The following is a 22,038-nucleotide window of genomic DNA, read 5'->3' on the forward strand; positions in this document are numbered from 1 at the left end:
AAGGGTTTAAGGACTAAGCTGTTAGGCAATCAGAACTTGAGGCTAAGGCTGCTATCTCAAACAAGAGGTAAAAGTTAATTCCCTAAGCCTGCGTGTGGCTTCCAGTTCCTTAAATCCCTTTAGCTGAGGGGCTGGCCCTACAGACTTGTCCAGGGCCCAGTTTACAGCGGGAAGTTGGGTGGCTCCAGCTGAAGGAGGGGAGTGCAGCGGGATGCTGAGCCACACAGGGACTGGACACTGCCCAGCCTCCGCTGTCTCCGTCTCCCGTCATCTTCAGGGCATCACAGAAGGGTTTCCATCGGGAAATACATTTTGGCAAATACATTTTGAAGTGTGTTTTTCCTTCTCTTTTCCCTATCACTTCCTCTACAATAGGAAGAATGTGTTTTCTGATTACAAATAGATTTTTTTTCTTCACACAATGACTGACATAGGAAGAAATGTATGGCTTACATTGTATGTGTATTTGATTACTTAATATATTTTACTATCACTGTCCTCTCATCTCATGGGAACTGAGCGTTATCTACTAACGGAAGGCAATCTTGACTGTAGAACTTACCTTTATTCATCACAGATGCTCTCTCCTGAATATGCCCACGTCGCCAATATTGCAACATATTAGGGTATTACTTGGGAAGAAAATGAAGCAAGCCTATAAAGACCAGCCACCTGTTCATTTCTGTAACGCGGTTTGCATTAGGGAATCCATTGCTTTTCACACTGACTTAGCAAAATAAATGACTTCACTGGAAAGTCAGACAAGTCCCAGCCTTGCCAGGCGGTGGCGGGAACGAAGGAAGAGATGTGGCCTATGCCTTCTCCCTTCACCTAAAGCGCTGGCGCGTGGGTTGCTTTAGTGGTGAGGTGTGTTTGCTCAGGTATATGTCATAAACACCCTTCTATTCCTAATTCTTTCAAATCAGTGGGCTATTTTAGAACAGGTTTCAGTTTATAGAAACATGGAGCAGAAATTAGAGTACCCATATAGTCCCTCAGCGCCTATTCAGTTTCCCTGTCATTGGTGAGGAAAACTGGTTACAAATGACAATCCAGTACTGACGACATCATTATCAATTAACTCTATAGTTTACATTAGGGAGTCAGTCTGTGTTGTACGTTCTATGGATTTTCACAAATCTGTAACGACATGTGTCCACCATCACAGTTTCATACAATAGCTTTTCTGCCCCAAAAGTGCCCACCTGTTTGCTCCTCCCACATTCCCGTCTCCCTTTTTATTTTTAAAAATCGTAAGTTTCAACAGAAAAACACTGCAATATTTTTCCACAGGATATGCTGGGCTTACTATTTTATAGGGAAATTAAAACTTACCGGTTCGACAAATTCAAACTTCTTTTTTTCTTGAACTTCTTGAATCTTAAAGACATATTCTAGCGATGCTTCATAGAAGTTCTGATGTTCTCGGTCGATTTGTGTATCTGCCTAAAGAGTGCAAAAAAGGCAAACCATGACACAGGGAGTAATTATTAATGGTTCTATGTTAGAGAGGAGCTCAAATTCTGTTCCATTCTGAAATCTTTATTAAAAATAAGTCCTGCCAAAAGTTTTAATATAGCAATTGTTATCATGTCCTGGGAATACAGACACTAGGAAAACACAGCCCTTGTCCGTAAGAACTATAGTATATGGGGTGGGAGGGGAAAAACAACAACAGAGTAAGCATACAACAGTCAGATCATTTTTTAAAATAATGTAGAAGAGGTATATAAAAGTATCTGAAAATCTACAGGATCATAAAAAAAAAAAAGAGCTTTAAGTTCTGGGGGGAAATGGTGGTGGTTTGAGTTGATTTTTAAGATGAACAGCTGGCAGTGAGTAGTCAAAGATTTTTTTAAAAAAGAGTCACGCCCATAAAAAAAGTAAAGAACCGTGAGTGAGTTTGACAGGGTTTGCCAACAGAGTAAATAAGCGGAGGGAAGGAAGGAGAAGTAAGATTAGCATCATACTGTCAAAGACCTTGAACACTGCATAGCAAATGTGGACTTAACTGAGAACAAATTATCTGAGAATATTAAGCAGCAAGCCACATCATTAGGTAATCCCTTAGAAAGATAATACTGATAGCAGAGCCAAAAAATTTCCATGCTTCTAACCTAGTGATTCATACTCCATCAATGCCATGCACATTTATTCTTCATGGACACAGTAAGGTTCCATTGATAAAGTGTAAGAAAATGGTTATTGAGATAATTTCGTGGGGTTTTTTAATGCTACCTCTCTCCCCTCTTCTATGCCCACTACCACCCTCATATGCCCTTTTTAAAACTGATTTTTAATGGAGAGACATGCCCTGGCCTGTGTGAATCAGTCAATTGGAGCATCCTCCCATGCAATGGAAGGTCATAGGTTTGATTCCCAGTCAGGACACATACCCAAGTTGGTTCAAACCCTGGTCAGGGAGTGTACGGGAGGCAACCAGTGATCTCTCTCACATTGTTTCTCTTTCTCTCTCTTTCTCTTCTCCCTCCCCCCTCTCTAAAAAAATCAATTAAAAAAAAAAAAGAGTCGTGATTTTACTTTTCATGCCATTACATACTCCCCGTTGCCAGCTGAGATTACTAAAAGCAGATGAAAAAAAAAAGGGGGGGGGTGCTCTCTGGAATACAAAGTATCTGCCAATAACAATTTGGGAATAGAATATAACTTTGGAGCTATTTTATAATGACAATTTCACAAAGAGAAGCTTTAAAAAAAAGATAAAATTAGGTTTACTGGCTTGGACATCACAGCATCTTAAAACTTCACTTGAAATGCCTTTAAAAATAATGATATATACTGACTATGCATTTATTCATATAATTAAAAATAACCCAGTATTATAAGCAGCTCAATAGGGAGTTTTTTAAAGTTGAGCGTTCCAACTTTCTAAACTAATATACAAAAAGAACATATAAATCAGGTAGGAAATGTGAACCAGAAGCTTTCAAGCTCCCAAAGATAATTTCTAAACAAGAAAAGATATACACACCAACACAAAGGCAATCAGCATTCTACACAAATCAGGCTTTTCTTACCACAGCTTACAAGAGAGCACTATTTATAGAAGGAAGGGTAAGGAGGTATAGTTAGTGGTATGCTAATAAATGTTTAGCAGCTGGCTCTCGCGGGGGCGGGGGGTGGGGTGGGGGAGCCGGATTTGCAGTACTGGCTGGTTTCTGTGGTGTAAATATTCCCCAAACAGCCAGTTCCAAACCACAAACCCAACATCAGTGAATGAGGGAGTGAGAAAGAGATGAGAAAATCGGCTCTCCAAGAGAGAGCTCCAGGACACCACTGGTGGAGAGGCCACAAGAATATTTTTCGTCTCAGCGATAGCATTCTATTCCACAAGTTACTTCTGAAGGTCTTACTGTTTACTTGAAAAGATAACGGTATGGGTTGTGTTGACTAGCGCATGGGAACAAACTAGAATGTCGGGCCACCTTTACGACGTATGCGATTATTTCTGGTCAACAAAGCTGTGAAGAGAAGCGCACAGCAGGCGCGGATGCTGTCCTGGAAGGCCTGCTCCCAGGCTGGCCCTTGGCTGCATCTGGGAATGTTGATTTTGGGAGCGTTCCCACCAGCCTAATTGATAAGAGCAGTTCACTATGTCAAAACAATTTGTGCAAACAATATGGCTTATTTTAAACACCTGCATTTCCTCTGGGACTCTGGAATTTGGGACCATGACGAGCAGAAGGTGCCTACGTGACCACCTCCCAGTAAAAACCATGGGTACTCGGTCTATATTGAGTTTCTAATAGACAACATTTCACATGTTTCCTTCACAACTTATTACTAGTGGAATTAAGTGTGTCCTGTATGTCTCCACTGGGAAAGGACTCTTGGAAGCTTATGCCTGGTTTACCTCAGACTTCACCCTATGCATCCTTTGCTGAGTTTCCTTCATATCTTTTCACTGCAGGAAACCATAGCCATGAGTCCTAGCGAATCATGAAATCTGGGGGTAGTAAGTCATTTCCTCAGAAACTCATTTGCCTTGCACAAGTCCATCTCATCAAAGGGGCGTGGGGGCACCAAGAAGGATAAAAGAGAAAGGATGACTCTTGCCATCTGCCAATTATAGGTATTTCCCATCCCCTCCAATCTAGATGAATTCCAAACCTGCTTAAATTCCCATCACCTCAAATCTAGATGCATTTGTTGTACCAAGCCTGCTTTGAAAGGTCATCTAGAATGTACAGTGCTTAGAGACTATAACAGCTTAATTTCTCTTCAGTGCAAGATTTTTTTTTAAGACATTCTTTACTTGCGATGAATCCCGTTAGTACTTAAGCTCATATAGTATGTTATTCACTAGCAGACAGTTGCTTATAAACCCACTGGCAACTGTTGCTTTGTATTCTGTACTGGATAAATAGGATAACCATATAATTTACTGTCCAAAGGTTTTAAACGGAAAGGGAGCACCAGTAATAATTATGCCCAAACAACAGGTATAAACTATTGTTTACAAGGCAAAAGGGGACAGTAAAGTCATCCTAGTAAGAAACCAAGTTCATTACATAAGAAAACAATATGGTTCTGCAGAAACCTAAATTACTCCCCATCTACAATAAGCGATCTGATTCAAAATAGAGAAAAACACACACACACATCCTCATTCTCAGAGGAGAAATGATTTAAGCTGGACTGAAGAATGGGGAGTTAGGAGTAAGTAGAGATAAAAGGAGAAGAATCTGAGTGAGGGAACAGGTACAAACAATAGTTTATACCTGTCCATAAAAGTTATGTTTTGGTTGATCAAAGAGTTTAGTCAGAAATGAGAGTTAAGGCAGAAAAGAGAGAATGTGTGCAAACTTTATCCATAGACACTACAAAAGCTTGAGGAAGGTGTTGATGAGATCAAAGTAGAATTCCAGGAAGATTAACGTGAGGACAGTTGAGAATATACTGGTTCAATGGTGCGGCTGGGTGCCTGTGACTGTAGGGAGACCTCTTATTTAGTAGGGGTGAAGAGGTTTGGTATACCTCAGTAAGAAAGAAAAGCTGAAGGATGTGAGAAACAAGGACGTGGGTGTGAGAAAGGAGGGGAAAAAAGTAAAAAAATAATTTTAATATGAGAAACACCAGCATTAATAGAATTAAAGAAAGGAGAAGTAGGAACAAATTTGAGAAAATGGTGATACGTGCGGTTTCAATGTGTCACTAAGAAGTGGTCAAGTCCTGAGCATGAAGTTGGTCAACATGATGAAATTACACCCTGAGATGCTGATTGGGATGTTATAAGGACAGTATGGAAATGGAAGAGATGTCGGGGACACAAACTTAAGGATATGAATAGAGGAATAAGGGTAGAAACTAAGGGATTCCCTTTCTTTAGGAGGCAGGGATAAGAGGACCCTGCTCAAAGCATATTTAGAGACACGTGAAAACCCAATTTCTGGGTTCCTCAAGGGGTTTCTTTTCTCCTAACTATAAAAATATTACAGATTCATTATTATAAGTTTACTCATTACTATAAGAGAGAAATGTAAAGATTATAAGAATCATTCTTCTTCTTCTTTTTTTTAACCCTCACCCAAGGACATGCTTACAGAGAGGAAGAGAGAGAGAGAGAGAGAGAGAGAGAGAGAGAGAGAGAGAGAGAGAGAGAGAGGGAAACATTGATTGGTTGCCTTCCACACACGCCCAGACTGGGGACTGAACCCACAACCCAGGTATGTGCACTAACCAGGAATCGAACCAGCAACCTTTTGGTGCATAGGAAGATGCTCAGCCAACTGAGCCACACTACAGCTAGGCCCTAATCATTCTTTTGTGCCATTTCAGATACTTCTAAATTTTTGCATTGCAAGAGTTATCTTACATCAATACCACAATTTATTTTTATGCTAATTTTGACCATTTCTCTTGGGTAAATTCCTATCAACAGAAATCATTTCAACTATATTTTACATTTCAAATTTGTTGAAACATGTCATCAAATTTACCTCAAGAATAATTGAATAATTTTGTTCCTACCAGAGAAGCAAAAGTGTGCTCATTTTCCCATACCATCACTAACAGTGGACAGCCTATATAATAAAGAGGTAACATGTAAATTAACCCTCATGCCCTCACAAGATGGCTGCCTATGACTAGGTTGGCAGGGGGGTTAGTGAGGGACGACCAAATGACTGAACAGCAGGCTGCGTAGGCAACCAAGCTGGCAGGGGGGCGACCAGGCCGGCAGGGGGGTTAGTGAGGAGCGACCAGGCCAGCAGTTAGGGGCAATCAGGCAGGCAGGCAGGTGAGCAGTTAGGAGCCAGTGGTCCCAGATTGTGAGAGGGCTGTCCCCCAAGGGGTCCCGGATTGGAGAGGGTGCAGGCTGGGCTGAGGGGACCCTCCCCATGCATGAATTTCATGCACCGGGCCTCTAGTAGTATATAAAACAGTATGGTCTTGGCATAAAAACAGACAAACAGATGAACGGAACAGAACAGAGCCCAGAAATAAACCCATGCATAAATGGTCAATAAATTTATGAAAAAGAAACCAAGAATATACAATGGAGAAAGAACAGTGTCATCAACAAATGGTGCTTGGAAAAGTGGACAGCCAGATGCAAAAGAACGAAATTCGATCACTATCTTACACCATTCCAAAAATTAGCTCAAATGGACCAAAGACTTGAACATAAGACCTACAACCATAATTGCTTAGAAGAAAAGCATAGGTGATAAGCTCCTTGACATAGATTTTGGTGATGATTTTTTAAATCTCAAACCAAAAGCAAAGGCAACAAAAGTAAAAACAAATAAGTGGGACTACATCAAACTAAAAAGCTTTTGCACAGCCCTGGACAGTGTGGCTCAGCTGCACCGAAAGGTGGCTGGTTCAATTCTGGTCAGGATATATGCCCTGTGTTGCAGGCCGATCCCAGGTAGGAAGCATGCAGGAGGCAGCCGACAAATGTTCCACTCTCACATCGATGTTTTTTTCTCCCTCTCCCTTCCTCTGTCTCTAAAATTCAATAAAAATATTTTTTAAAAAGCTTCTACACAGCAAAGGAAAAGGCAATGTACTAAATAGAAGAAAATATTTGCAAATCATATATGTGATAAGGGGCTAATATCCAAAACATATAGAGAATTCATACAACTCAAGAGCAAAACACAAACAATCCTATTACAAAACAGATGATCTGAATAAACATTTTTACCAAAAAAGACATACATATTGACCGACAGAGACATGAAAAGATGCTCAACATCATTAATCATCGGGGAAATGAAAATTAAAATCACAATGAGATATTACCTCACACTGGTTAGAATTGCTATAATAAAACTAATGTTGGTAAAAATCTAAATTGGTGCAGTCACTATAAAAAAAATTATGGAGGTTACTAAAAAAAATAAAAAACAAAACTACATTATGATTCAGCAATTTCACTTCTGGCATTTATCTGAAGAAAACCAAAACACTAACTCAAAAAAATGTATGTACCCCATGTTCATTGAAGAGTTATTTACAACAGCCAAAATAAGTAAATAAAATCTTACTATTTTGACAACCTGGATGGACCTTGAGGGCATAATGTTAAATGAAAAATCAGACACAAAAAAATACCATATGATATCTCTTATATGTGGAACCCAAAAAAATAAGTAAATAAAAGTTCACAGGTAAAGAGAACAGATTGGTGGTTGCCAGAATCAGGGGGGCAGGGGAATGGGCAGGGATAAAATTTAAGAAAAAAGGAAGGAAGGAAGGAAGGAAGGAAGGAAGGAAGGAAGGAAGGAAGGAAGGAAGGAAGAAAAGAGGGAGGAAGGGATGGATGATGAAATGATGTAGGTTTAATAAGAGCTTTCCAGGTAGAACAAACAATAAGTGCAAAGGTCCTGAGGTATGCCCAGACTTGAATAATTTGGGCAAGACCAAAGGTTAACATAACCAAAGCATGGAGTAAACAGAAGAGTCAAGAAAGCAGGGGGGTGGGGGGTGGAGGGCGGAGGTGGGGGAGGGAGGGGGTGGAATGGAGAAGAAGAAGTAGTAGTAGTATGGGACATGTCAATGGAATATTAAATTGTAAATATAATACCTCATAAAATTAAATATGCCGTTGAAAATTTAAAATATTCATTTTTCTTAATGACAGTTTTTTTTCCTCATTTCATTTAGCTCCAAAACCTTTCCATGGGCACACAATTATATGTTCAATTATCCTTTTTTAATAGCAGGTGCTAGTAACACAATATAGGTTATAATGAACTCATGTTTAAATAACAGGACTTCCCAATATGAAATATATTTAAATGAAGAAATTCAATTCCCTCAATGAAAAGTGTAGAAAAAAGGAATCAGAAGCAAAATAACCCTCCCGTGGCTGAATGTGGAGGTAAGAGAAATAGCAGAAAGAATACAGAGAGCAGAGGACCAGGGTGAATTGGAAAAGCGCTCGTTGGCTGCGCTGGATCAGGATGAGGCATTCAGAAGCGGTTCTGGGAATGACACCTCCAAGTACAGAGAGAGGAGGGAGAAGAGACTGGGAGACTCCGAGTGGCAGTCTCCTATGATTCCCTGTGAAGGTGTGGAGCCCAGGGTGTGACCACCTGACTCCCTTCTTGCAGCTCTAAGACAACCATGGTAGATCCAGGGAAAAGCGTGGTGGAGTGTCAAGATTTTTTTGTTGTTGTTCTTAGGATGAAAATGACAAGAAAGTCCATTAAACAAAACAAAACAAAACAAAAACACCCATCTCCCATCAGCAGAACTAAAACTGCATTATGCCTTGGTAAAAGGACTACAAGATTTTACTAATTATAGTTAAAACACTACCAATGAAAAGGACAGATATTTCAGAAAGAAGGAATAATTGGACTGCTTATATGCATACAGGTTAGTAAAATATTTCTGTTGCCTGTTTAAGACAATCGATGTAAAATAACTGAATTTCTCCCCCCACCCCAATGTTGAGGCAACGCCTTAAAAACAGATATTTTCAACTTAACCTAAAAGCTATAATAAGTGTTTGGTAGGTTCTGCCATTAAAATACGCCCAACAGAAGAAAATGAAAAAGTTTTGTTTCGTTCTTTCTTACTGTTGAAGAAAACACTATCTTTTCATTTGGAACTGTTAACATTTAATGTCATAAGGCATGAAAAATGTTCAGCACAGGGCCTGTCCATAGTAAATGCTCAGTGAACTATCTACTTTTTTAAACTAAAGACTAGCAGATTCTGAGGTACTGCTACCTTTGGACATTTGGACTTCACAGGACTTAATGCTAATGCCCCTTTTTCTATGGGAAAAGCTTACCTCTTGCAAATGAGACTCCTTTTTCTTCGCAGACAAATTTAAATGTTTGTCAAGAATAGAATAGTATTTTTCACTCTCCTTGTCAAACTTCTTCTTCCCATCCTGGGGATAACAATAACAAAAAAATCACACACCCATAAACATTCAAATTAGAGCCTCAAGAAAACCTCAATTTTCACCACTCTCATCAAACATCAAATAAAATAAGCATTGGTAAACTCCAAATACAGGCAAAACTATATGAAGCAGAGTAGAAAGAAGGACATGAAACAACAGTCACTGGCATATGTATTCTCTCAGAGATGGTCATGGAATTATCTCTTACGGAGGGGTCAGACTGGCTGTAGTAGAATCCCTTTGAGCACTTTATAATTGATTCTCAAATAAAGAAAATGTCTCCTTTAGGCTTTCTAGTGATTCGGTTGAGATAATATATAGCCAGTTCAGAGAACCACGGGCACAGAGCCTTTTCCAGAAATCATTATTTCCCAGCCACAAAAAGATACTTGATATTTCAAACAACTCATTCTTAACAAGGAAGAAAACAGACTTTTAAAAGCATAAAATCATTAAATCAGACAGCTTAAAGTCAAATCAAAGGGATTAGCAACATATGTATCACTACTCAACATAACTAATAACTAACCTTCCCTTATGCCTAAAAATTATGTTTTTGTTTTGAAGAGGTAGCTGTAACCAGGAGGGCCTTTTGAGGAGAAGCAGGACAACTTCACTAGTACCTTTCATTTTATCACATGCTTCTATCAAAATGCAAATGCAATAAAATCCTAAAAGGAACAGGACATGCCTGGGCATATAATCTTCTCCAACCATAAATACGCATGTTTTCTCCATTCATGAGACCCTCTGAAATAAATACTTGGTAACCCCACTCAAATTTCATGGGCCAGAGTAGTACTACTCTTTGCTTTTATTTCAGTGTTTCTGGAAAGACAATCTCTGAACCACTTTAATCAGAGTCAGGTATCTTTAAGCCTATTCAAAATGCAGGTTCCTATTTCTCCCATCCAGAGATTCACGCACTGTTATTTTTCACAGCCTTTACTATATTGTACACCTTAAACTAATAGGAGCTTGTGTGTCAACTGTAATTAAAAAATAAATTTTTTAAGAACATATTTTTTTTATTGATTTCAGAGAGGAATGTGCCCTGACCGGGAATATAACTGTGACCTCCTGGTTCCTAGGTCGACACTCAACCATTGAGCCACGCCAGCTGGGCGAAAAATAAAATTTTAAAAATCAATCTCCATAATTATTATGCATAATGTTTTGCTTCATTATTTGCATAAGAATTTGGAAAAGGTAAATTAAAAATAATGGATGTCCCCTAACAACCCCCATTAACCTCTTCCAGCAAAAAAAAAAAAAAAGGGGGGGGGATGACATATGTAATACTTTCAACAATAAAGATTTTTAAAAAACAAACAAACAATGGATGGATGGATAGATGGATGAATTGATGGATGGATGATGGATGGATGGGGCAAGGAGGGGAAAAAGGGAAGAATGGAGGGAAAAGCTTGCATTGAATGGAAAGAGCAAGTAGGCTTCTGCTATAGAAGTTCAAATCCCTTTTAGACCATTTAAGAAGTACTGATAGGTCTGTACTTTACAGCACTATACCTGTAAATGAGGGGGGCGGGTATAAATCCTCCAAGGATTCTTATCACCTAAAGAGAAAATGTGGTCCTACTAAGAGAAACACAATTGAAAATAAATCCAACAGAGGTCTGTTGAGGAAGCCCAAGGCTCAGATGGGAGAAGCGTGTCCGCTCCACTGAGGGGACAGACACCTGGGTGAGCATCGCATCTTCTGCTCAGTGATGTTACTCTTAAACTGGCGTTTCATGCTCACAACTCACCTGCCCAATCTACTTCTCCAAGGTCTCTCTCACTAGCCCCTTTTGAGCTCCTATCCTTTTCTTTTTTCTCCCCAGGCCATCTCCCCTTTGACATAAATGCTCATTTCTTCCAATTTCAACCTATTTGAGTTATATCTACGTTTGGTATCTAGCTCAAATAGACATAATTGACAAGTCCCCTCCACCAACTCTCTCTCTCCCTTCTGAATGCTCATACAGCTTTATATATGGGTTTCTTATGGTGTTCATGTACTACGTTGCAGCACAGACCTTTACATATACCCTATCCTCCTTAAAATTGAATATCTCAGGGAGAGCTCAAGAAATATTTAATGAAAAGATGAAATTCTTCCTCTTATAGCACTGGCCACAATAGTCCCTCATTGATATTCCATTTGCTCAAAAAGTCAATAGCCATGTTACAAGAGAATATTCTGCAGAAATGGCATTAACTCAAACCCAATGGCACATTCTCATTTGGGGGCAACCAGCTGCATCATGGTATAGTACATAAAACTGATTCACTTTCATCTTACAATGCGGGCTTAAAATTTCTCACTACATAAAAGAAGAAACTGATTGAAGGAGAAGAGAACACAGCTGTGGTGGCTACACTTGCATCTTTGTTTTCAGTCAGTGTTTGATGGCATTTTTGGAAATGTTAATTCAGGGCTTAACACATCAGAATTCCTGGCAATATAGAAGTTATTCCCAGAAGCACTTCCTGGATTCTTATTCAAACCCTGGCCCTTCACACCATCGGGCCAGCAAAAAAGATCTACTCAAAGGTTCCAATGATATAGGCAACAAAAACTCACTCAGCTGGAGCATAAAATTAAAGAGTTGTGTTTGCAGAGCAGGCCACATGAAGGACAACTATAATCTAAGGAAGCATGTTTCTGAAAACAAAGCACGCTTCTTGCAACTCACATCTCCACTCAAAAGTCATGATTTATTGCTCCTGTAAGCCAAGTCTATTTGGACTTAACCACTTAACACCATACAGCTACCTCTTGTCTCTGTTTACTTGTTGTGAATATCAAGCTAAGAATTTTCTCTGAAACTAGTGCTACAGAGAGAAGGGAACAATAACCCATGAGTCTTTACTAAATGCTGTGCATGATCACTGACTTCGTATTTTTATTTTATTGATCTTAGAGAGAAGGGAGGAAAGGAAAGGGAGGGGGAGGGAGAGTGATAAAGAGAGAAACATCAATTGGTTGCCTCCCACACATGCCCCCACTAGGGACCAAATCCACAACCTGGGTATGTGCCCTAACCAAAAATCAAAACCAGCAACCTTTTGGTGTATGGATGAAGCTCCAACTAAGTGAAACACACCATCCAAAGACTATCACATTTTCTTATTGTCTTGGAATGATTCATAAAATGCTGTATTATAATGGTACATTTTCTGTAAATCAATGGTGACTGCATTTGAACTAGGTAATCATTAAAAATGAAGACATATATAGGCATGTATGTGTGGTAAGTATGTATATGATAAAGTACTTAAGTATACATCATCATAAAGGACCAATTAGTCCCCGAGCCTAATTAGAATTGGAGAAAGTATAAGATAAGTTCTAGGTCTTCATTCTGTTTTCCAGACTACGCTGATTTATTCTGAGCATAGTGATCATACTATTAATGAGCTTTTAAGCTTAGCAACTGTGGTGACGTCACACACACTAAAGTGAGGAAGGAGAGGAAATCATTACAGCACAAACTCCAAGTGCCAATTTTACTCTTAAAGTTATTATATATAATGAAAATTGTCAAATAGTTATACCTACAAGCATATTACAGATAAAAATATTAAATTATACACAATTGTTAAAAAGAAAAAAAGACCAAACCAATGCCTTCACTAACCACAAGAGGGTACCAAAGATAAAGAATAGATTCGACCACAACATTCAGAAAATCACAAATAGAAATTTTAAGTGTTATCTAATTGCACTTTTTTTTTCTATAAAAGACTACTGCACCGTTTTGTTTAAACAATTGCCTTAGCAACCTTTATTTTAATGTTACCATGATATAAATTTTTAAAATGAAGAAAGTAAAAATTATTTTTTCTTTTTGTTTTAAATAATGGAGCACGTATTTAGGATTTATGCTTCAGACTTTTTAAGACTATCCTAATGTTATGATAGCCACACAGGATACTGAAAAATTTCCTATACAAATATGTTATCATGTTAGTGTAATAACCATTAGCTAAGTAAGTACTATGTGTACTAGTATATTTTGAAAACTCCTTCACGAGACTGCACAGTAGTAGAAAAAGTAATATGAAGAGTACTAAACACCAATAGCTACATTTCTATTTTTTTTTTTTTTAAAGTGGAATTCTCGTAATTGGCACTGCGGTGGACATTGAGAGGATATGATATAGCCCTGACTATATCCATCCTGGCTAGCCTGCTTCCGCTCCTGGTGGTGAGATTTACCCACTGCCTAGAACAGCAGCCCAGGGTGACATCACAACCTCTGAGCCTCGGAAGGGCCAGATGCAAGGATATTCCAACCACATATTGTGTAGGAGTTTCCTGAGGCCCAACTGATTCCTGGTATCCAGAAACCCAAGTTGTTGATAATCTTAGTACAACTTACACAGCAATATCGCCCTGTGGGTGACTCCACCCAACCATCCCCCGTCTCCCCAACCCATTCCCCACCCAGACCCTCCTCCTCAATCTGCTCAGATATAGACATTCCAAAAGGGCTCCTTCCAGGTGAGTTGCCCCAGCATAATTCACACATCCCTCCCATTCCCAATGCCCTCACCGCTGCCACACCAGGTGATCATATTCATAAAAAACAAAGGTTTCATATTTGGTAAGGATTTCACAAGGATCTCCTACAGACTGCACACAGAAAAACAAAGAGAAATAGATGTGTGAAGGATATGAAGAAACAATACACAGAAGAGGAAAGCCAAAAGGGTGGCAAGCATATGAAGAGTTTTTCAAACTCATAAGTAGTAAGAGAAAAGCAAACTAAAATATTAAGTTATCACATCATATTTATCAGATATTGGCAAGAGTTAGAAAGTTGAATAACACTACATATAGAGTGGAGATGCAGGAACCCCTAGGTACTATGGGTGGGACTGTAGGGAGGTACAACCTTTCTAAAAAGAAATGTTACACTACTAAGGAGCAAAATGTGTGCCCTAAGAACCAGCTTCTGTGTGTACATTCCAAAAAGATCCTTACAAAAAAGTCCGTAAAGAAACAGGAATGAGGCTATGCATCTGTGGGAACAAGAGATAGGGTATTCATTAGTGGATATTAAATGAATTAGATGTATCCTATGGAGTGCTATACAGAATTTAGAAGAAAACATTACAAGTGGATGGATCTTAAAACACAATTGTGAGGGGAAAAGAAAAAATGAAATTATTTATGTAAGTTAAAAAGCCATGCATACAAAATGATACCAATTTTGTAAGAACATAAAACAAAAATTTACACATGAAACTCCATAAGAATGGTTGCTATGTGAGAAACATGTGAATGAGGTATGAGAAAATTAATAAAACACAAGAGAGGGCTGTAAACTAAAGGAGAAAATATTTTTTAAAGATAAGACAATTAGGAGATTAATCAAAAAACCCAACATCTGACTAATAGAATTAAAGGTAGCGAAGGAATTACCTAAAACAGTGGTCGGCAAACTCATTAGTCAACAGAGCCAAATATCAACAGTACAACGATTGAAATTTCTTTTGAGAGCCAAATTTTTTAAACTTAAACTTCTTCTAACGCCACTTCTTCAAAATAGACTAGCCCAGGCCGTGGTATTTTGTGGAAGAGCCACACTCAAGGGGCCAAAGAGCCACATGTGGCTCACGAGCCACAGTTTGCCGACCACGGTGACCTGGCTCATAGGTCGACAATCAACCATCGAACCACGCCGGCCGGCCAAGCCTATGAACTTTCAAGCAACCGGTTTAGATGAGCATTCCAAGAGGAAGCCCTCTAAAAAAAATAAAAGTAAAATGAAGAAGATATCTAATGTGTTTTAAAAGTAAAACAGATATTAACTCAGGAAATACAAACATGCAAGAAAGAAAATGTAATCAATATAACCTAGCATGGCTCATCTACGAACAATAATTATGTGAACATTGGCCACTGATTTTTTAAAAATGTGACTTAATATATTTGGAGGATGGCAGGAGGGGAAATATATACAAAGTAGTGTTGGTTGTGGTGTGAAAAGGGTGCTAAATATTCATGTTCTATAGTATGTATGTTAACTTAATTAAAACTGAAGAAAGAAAAACGAGAGTATATTATTTAGCAAAATGGAGGCAAATTTGAAACAGCTTCAAGAATTACAAGTGGTTGCCTTTGGTGAGCAGAACTTTGGAGGAGAAAGTGGGAGTAGAGAGATGATTTGTTTTATAATTTTAAGAAACTATACCAGTATATGTCTTCAATGAAAATTAAATTCAGTCCAAAAGTGGGAGAGGAAAATAGAAATTACTTAAAGAGATGAACTATGTATAAAGAGAAGGAGAAATACAAAAGTTGGAAGGATACCAAGAAGAGAACAGAAATTAGATTACAGAAAAGAGGAAGTCTTCTAAGGGTATACTGTCAGCTTACCCACAAATTAGTATTTTATGCGATCTATCATTAATTTTAGCCATTATTAAATGATCATTTTGTGACTAGTACTGCTGCCTGGGCTAACTAAGACTGAGGGTAAAACTGAAAGAAGGAACCAACCTTTCTTAAGTGGCTATAAAGTATTTTGCATACCAGGTCCTATCTAATAAAGAGGGAATATGCAAATTGACCATCACATCATAACAAAGATGGCTATGCTCACAGCGGAGGCAGGGATTCCGTAACACAAGATGGCTGCGCCTACAGCAGAGGCCAGGTTCCTGTAACGAGCCTTAACAAGCAATCAGCAGGGACCTGAGACTGCGTGGCACTGGGCCGGGGCATGGGACCTGAGGCCGTGCCCCCTGCCTGGCGGGGCTTGACAGGGGACCTCAGGCTGCAACCCCCGCCCCAGCGCCGGGCAGGGGGACCTGGCCCTGGCGGGGCTTGACGGGGGTGGGGCTGGCCGGGTCTGGTTCTCGCGCAATTTCTTTTTTTTTTTATTTTATATTTTTATTGATTTCAGAGAGGAAGGGAGAGAGCTAAAGAGATAGAAACATCAATGATGAGAGAGAAACACCGATTGGCTGCATGACCCCCACTGGGGGGGATTGAGCCCACAACCCAAGCATGTGCCCATGGCCGGAATCGAACCTGGGACCCTTTAGTCTGCAGGCTGACGCTCTATCCACTGAGCCAAACCGGCTAGGGCTCTCGCGCAATTTCGAGGTGCATGTGGGTGGGCGGGGACTTGACTCTGGTTCCCATGGCGCGCCCCAGACTCTGACAGGAGGAAGATTTTCATATACATTTTACTAATTTTCTTTCATCTCAGACACTTCTATTCTAGAGAAAGGGCAAATAGCAATATTAAAATATTTCCTCTAATTAATTTTCTTTTAATGTGCATGAATTTTGTGCACCGGGTCACTAGTATCTATATAGAAATCCTACAAGTGGAGAATAATTATCCTCATTTTGATAAAAGTATTACCAAAGAAAAGTAATCTTAATAAGATCAGAGAACTTATCATGGACAAAGTGGATAGCCAAAATCAATTGCCTCATTTCAAAGCTCATGCTATTTGTACAGTAAAATGTAACGTGAAGAAGTGGGAAATTAAAACTATAGCACTTCATTTTAACTCCCTCCTCCCACCCCCTTAAAAACAAAAGCAGGGGTTGGGGGCATGAAGGAAACAAAGAGAAGAGAGGGGACTTCTGGTTTCTGGCTATCCTTTCCTAATGAGTGAAAAGCTGAGCAAACTGAAAGATTAACAAAGACCCATCAGAGTAGTGAGGTCACAGGGCAAACCACTGCCCCTAAAATTCGAGAGCCGACTAGGCAGATGCCGAGAATTATAATTTCCTGGAGCAGAAATCCCCTCAGGAATCTGTACTGGGCTAGGAAAGCCTGAACTTAATTGGAGAATTGCAGGAGGCTGAGTGTGGATAAGTCTGAGTGATAAAAACTCCAGGGAGCCCCTCATACACAGCCCCCTAACAATTCTGTTGGTTTTACCTCCAGGAGGTCTTTTCGGTTCTCACAGTGAAGATGAAAGAAAATTCCCCTCCTGCTTCCTGCAGGTGTAGGAGGAAAGGTAACTACTTTAAAAAGTAACCATTTGAAATACAGAGAGGATTTTGTTTTTCTGTTCTCAGAACAAACATGGAAGTATAAGACCACATATGACAACTACTGTATCTCACTGAAACAGCGGAGGTATTTTTTTCCCCCCTTAACTCTGAGGGTGAAAGCAATGCAAAGTGAAAATTAATTTTATATATTATATTATATATTATATAATACTCTATCCAAAATTCCTGGAAAACAGCCTGCGGCAACGCTTGCCTGCCGAAGTTTGCTTACAATCCTTAGGGAGCGAGAGTGAGTGAAAATGGGAAGAAAAGACCAGGAGAAAAGGAAAACGCAAGTGCTCATTACTGCACTGACCGCAGAAGTAGGAGGAAAAACAGCCAGTTGCTCAGGCGTTATGGCACATCTCCATTCAGGTTTGACAAAACCAGCACGCCTCGGGACATTTCATTGGGTAAGCAAGGAGGAAGCAAGATGATCTGCCAACCGTTGGTCAAAAAATTCACTCCATGGGATGCAAACTCTCTGGCACTTCAGACTGTCATCCAGCCCCCTCCAGAAGTTGTGGGAGAGGACAGAGTTCAGGATGCTACTCCATCAAGAGTCTAAGCGGTGCCCTAGCCGGTCTGTCTCAGTGGATAGAGTGATAGCCCGAGGACTGAAGGATTCCAGGTTCAATTCTGGTCAAAGGCATGTACCTTGCTTGCAGGCTCAATCCCCGGCCCTGGTCTGGGCATGTGGGGGAGGCAGCCAATCGATGTGTGTGTCTCTCTCTCACACATGATGTTTCTCTCTCTCTGTCTCTTCCCCTCCCTTCCACACTCTTTAAAAATCTGGAAAAATATCCTCGGGTGAGGATTAACAACAAAACAAGAGTCTAGCTGTAATGGTAGGAGCCCTGGAGCCTGTGATCCAGAGCTGCCGTAACTCCCACTGCAGTTTCCAGAAAAAAAATCACGATTGCAGGTTCTAAGTTCTAATTTGCGGAACCAGGAAAAAAATACGAGAGAAAGGAAGTGTGGGTGTATCAGAGAGACAGAAAGAGACATTGATTTTGATGGAGTGATTCAACCCAATCACGGGAATACTGCAGAGGCTGAGAAGTCCTGGACCAGACTACAGCTAACATGGTACTTCCCACATAAAAAAGGCTCAATGCACAAATGCTGAATGAATCATGGTACTTAGCCAATTTTATAAACACTGTCAAACAGTCATACTCGTCCTTCTGGGTTTTATCACCAGTTGTATTACCTGGGAAACTCAACCACTCACGGGCCATGGTCACTTTATCTGCCATGTAACAGTTACCAGTAGAGTCAATGACTTCTGCTTAAACATTCTGGAAGCAAGTAGAGTACAAAGAAGTAGCTGATTACTTCAAGCACAAACAAGGCCATTTCTCTACAAAAGCTTTTCCTAGGAGCACCCACCCTGAGAAACACCTCGGGCTGATGACCGCTTTGGTGTGGCCCTGGAGAGACAAGACAGCCTATGGGTAGCAAAGCCAACAGTTAGGAAGGTGGGGATCACGAGCAACACCTACTCTTGCATTTTCAGCTGCCACTATCACAGCTGCTCCTTGGCCTTATTTAGTTTGGGGTTTTAGACTCCGCTGACAAAATCCTGTTCTCAAAATGTCATTAATTGGTTAGAACAATGAAGAGCGCAAAGAAAGGAGAGAAAGTGTCACCGGTTGCTGGCATCGAAAATTGTCATCTTGGAAGTTAAACATGAGGCTGAATGGTATTGCCGCCACTGGGCCTCTTTCAAGTCATATGGCTTACACCACACATTTAGGAACAAATCTTAATTTTCATTCACAAAAATACACGTTTGGGGATATTTCAGTGTTCACTGTGGTTTGTACCAGAGGTGTGAATGGCTACATGTCACTGTTGTTTTATAATCAAGAAAAGAAGCCCCTTTGCTGTATCATGTGAATGCGGTGAGAATGCTTGTGAAATGTGGTCTGTGTAGTCTAGAGTCTCTATCTTGCATCCTGTGAATTTACCATTCCTGCAGAGCACGACAGTCTAGACTATGTTTATAATTATGCCAACTAGTGAGGGCTGGTCACACCTAACCCTATTAAACTGAATTACCCTGAACAAAGTATTTGGCAGGACACATTTAGACAATTGTTCAGCATGTAAGAGTGGTTGACTGAGAAAAGTCTCCTTTATTTTCACTGGAATACAACCATTCTACAATTCAAAACTGTCACTCACAAATAATGCTGAATTCTTTCTTATATTATCAAAGAATACCAGAGGAAAACAAAATAGACTTTGGTTAGTAAAATGTGGGCTTACGTTGTAAGGCATGGAGTGATTCACCATTTCCCGAAAAAAAAAAAAACTTAAAAATAATTTTTTGACAATCTAATCGAATTATGAGACTTAAAACAACCATGTCGTAAAAATGAATAATGGAGAGAAACTAAAATAAAATTTTCCAGCAAGTATGTACACCAATGAAAAAATAGGGTTATTCTTTACTATGTAATTTACCAACTAGAATTAGCAAAAGTAATTCTTTAAAAGCTTAGTTCTGTGGTCACAAAAAATTCAAAATTAATTATTACTAATAATTTGTATTATTCTTCCTTCCAACTATTAACACACCAATCAATATAAATAAATTTTAGGTACTGTCATTTTCACAGATTTAATTAATCCCCAAAGACACTGGTTTTTCAAAGGTAGTTAAATTTCATACTAAAGAATATATTAATTTTTTTCCAGTCAATTAAACTGAATAGAGTAACCATCTATACTGTTTACCAATTATTTGTGATTCTAAGTTATCCTCACTTTCATTTTTATGTATGGCCTTTTGATCATTAACTGAAGTCATCTTAAATAACCTTAAAAGGAAAGTTTGGGCCCAACTTATGTCTATTTTGCATATTATCAGCAAAACTCTAGAGTTAATTAGAAAGTTCATTTTAATGCAAAAGCTAATGGGGGCAATCTATTTCTTCTTTTTTACAGTCCAAGTAGTATTTTTCCATATCACCAAGTACAACTTCATCCAATGAATTGGCACATCTGAATAAAATTAATTTACAATAACAAAGGTGAAATTTAAAACCCCAAAACTCAAAAGCTCTAATTCAATCCCATAGACACACACACACAGGCACACACACATACAAGCATGCACACACAGCCTAAATATTCCTCCAAGAGCCATGTTGCCTGAATAAGGATTTTGTCATTCCTCATAACATGATCCCTCAACTCTCCATGGAAATCTTGTTATGCAAATGCTCCTGGCCTTCTGATGGGCATATGATAAGTACCAGGAGGGAAATCCGAGGTGAAAGAAGTAACTTACAAGTTCCTTTAGTTGCTTGTAAAATCCAAGTGTGTCACATGGCGACCACCTGTTCTCCGTCTCCAGTTGAAGAAATAGCAGAAGGAAATGGACTGAATCTGAGATATTTAGGTTAGTCCTAAGGAAGAATTTTTAAACTCCTTGGTATACCTGACTATGCCAGGAGACATGAGGTAATAACAGTTAAGTAATATGAGATGACCAAGTAAGCTAGGAATCTTTCCTTCCTAGAGCTCAGTCACAAGATGTATATGGAAAACCAGAAGTAAAATGTGCTTCTGTTTTAAGGGTAGACAGAAGTCAATGGCTAACTTGACAGTGTTTGGGAAATAGAATAACTGACCAGTAACTTGACATTTTAAGTCTTTCTAGAAGCATCTATAAGGCCTTCTTCATGAAGTCATTTTCTTCTCTATTTTGTCTTAGAGAGATATCACGTATAATCAGTTCCATCTGTATTTATGAGAATAGCTTCTTTTTGTCACATTTCTAATCACAGGCCTACAAAAGCAGATTTTATACTGTGAATTAAAGATAAGCCTACAGCACCACTTTTTAAACGTGTATCAATATAATATAACTAATTAATTAGCAAACAGAATATTCAAGAAGCAAACGGCTATTGGTTATAATCTGATACAGATCAGGAGCCATCAAAGTACAGCAGGTCCTTGAATAACATAGTTTTGCTCAAGGTTGTTTCATTATAACACCAACAAGATGCTGTAGGAGCTTAACTCTTGTTTATACCAATTAGCCCAGTGGTCGGCAAACTCATTAGTCAACAGAGCCAAATATCAACAGTACGACAATTGAAATTTCTTTTGAGAGTCAAAATTTTTAAACTTAAACTTCTTCTAATGCCACTTCTTCAAAATAGACTCGCCCAGGCTGTGGTATTTTGTGGAAGAGCCACACTCAAGGGGCCAAAGAGCCGCATGTGGCTCGCGAGTCACGGTTTGGGGACCACTGAGTTGGCCTACCGTAAAGTTGGTTTCATTATATGTGTTTGTTTTTTCACCACAGTTTCAAGAATCTATTGACAATGTTAAGAGAGGACTTACTATATATGTTTTCTGAACAACAGAGTATTCCTAGGACACAGCTAACTTGCCCAACAGTACTAGTTCCAAAATATATAATGTGGAAGGCCTATCTCTCAGGTGCTTAGATTGTTGCAACTTGTCTAGCGGCTACCCAAATTACTTGGGGCTTTTGGTTCAGGGGCATTTTACTATGTTTGTTTCCTTTAATGCTTTTCTCTGGTGGTGATCTAAGAAAAGCTTCCCTTTTCCCCCCAAACACTCCGATTTATTC

General features: G+C 39.3%; 1 protein-coding gene across 3 annotated transcripts in view; it reads right to left on the bottom strand.

The window, feature by feature from the left end:
- The window catches only part of ARHGAP42 (Rho GTPase activating protein 42), a 251,581-nt gene that overhangs the window by 60,707 nt on the left and 168,836 nt on the right, over window positions 1-22,038 (bottom strand). For 2 of the 3 annotated variants that reach the window (XM_054724760.1, XM_054724759.1), the window contains exons 5-6: window positions 9,272-9,373; window positions 1,336-1,446 (exon numbers count right to left, since the gene is read on the bottom strand). In XM_054724760.1, coding sequence (XP_054580735.1) covers window positions 1,336-1,446; window positions 9,272-9,373 — 213 coding nt within the window. The remainder of the gene's footprint in view (window positions 1-1,335; window positions 1,447-9,271; window positions 9,374-22,038) is intronic. The other variant, XM_054724762.1, reaches the window with a different exon arrangement.

Source organism: Eptesicus fuscus, chromosome 13, assembly GCF_027574615.1.
Source record: "Eptesicus fuscus isolate TK198812 chromosome 13, DD_ASM_mEF_20220401, whole genome shotgun sequence".
Lineage (NCBI taxonomy): Eukaryota > Metazoa > Chordata > Mammalia > Chiroptera > Vespertilionidae > Eptesicus > Eptesicus fuscus.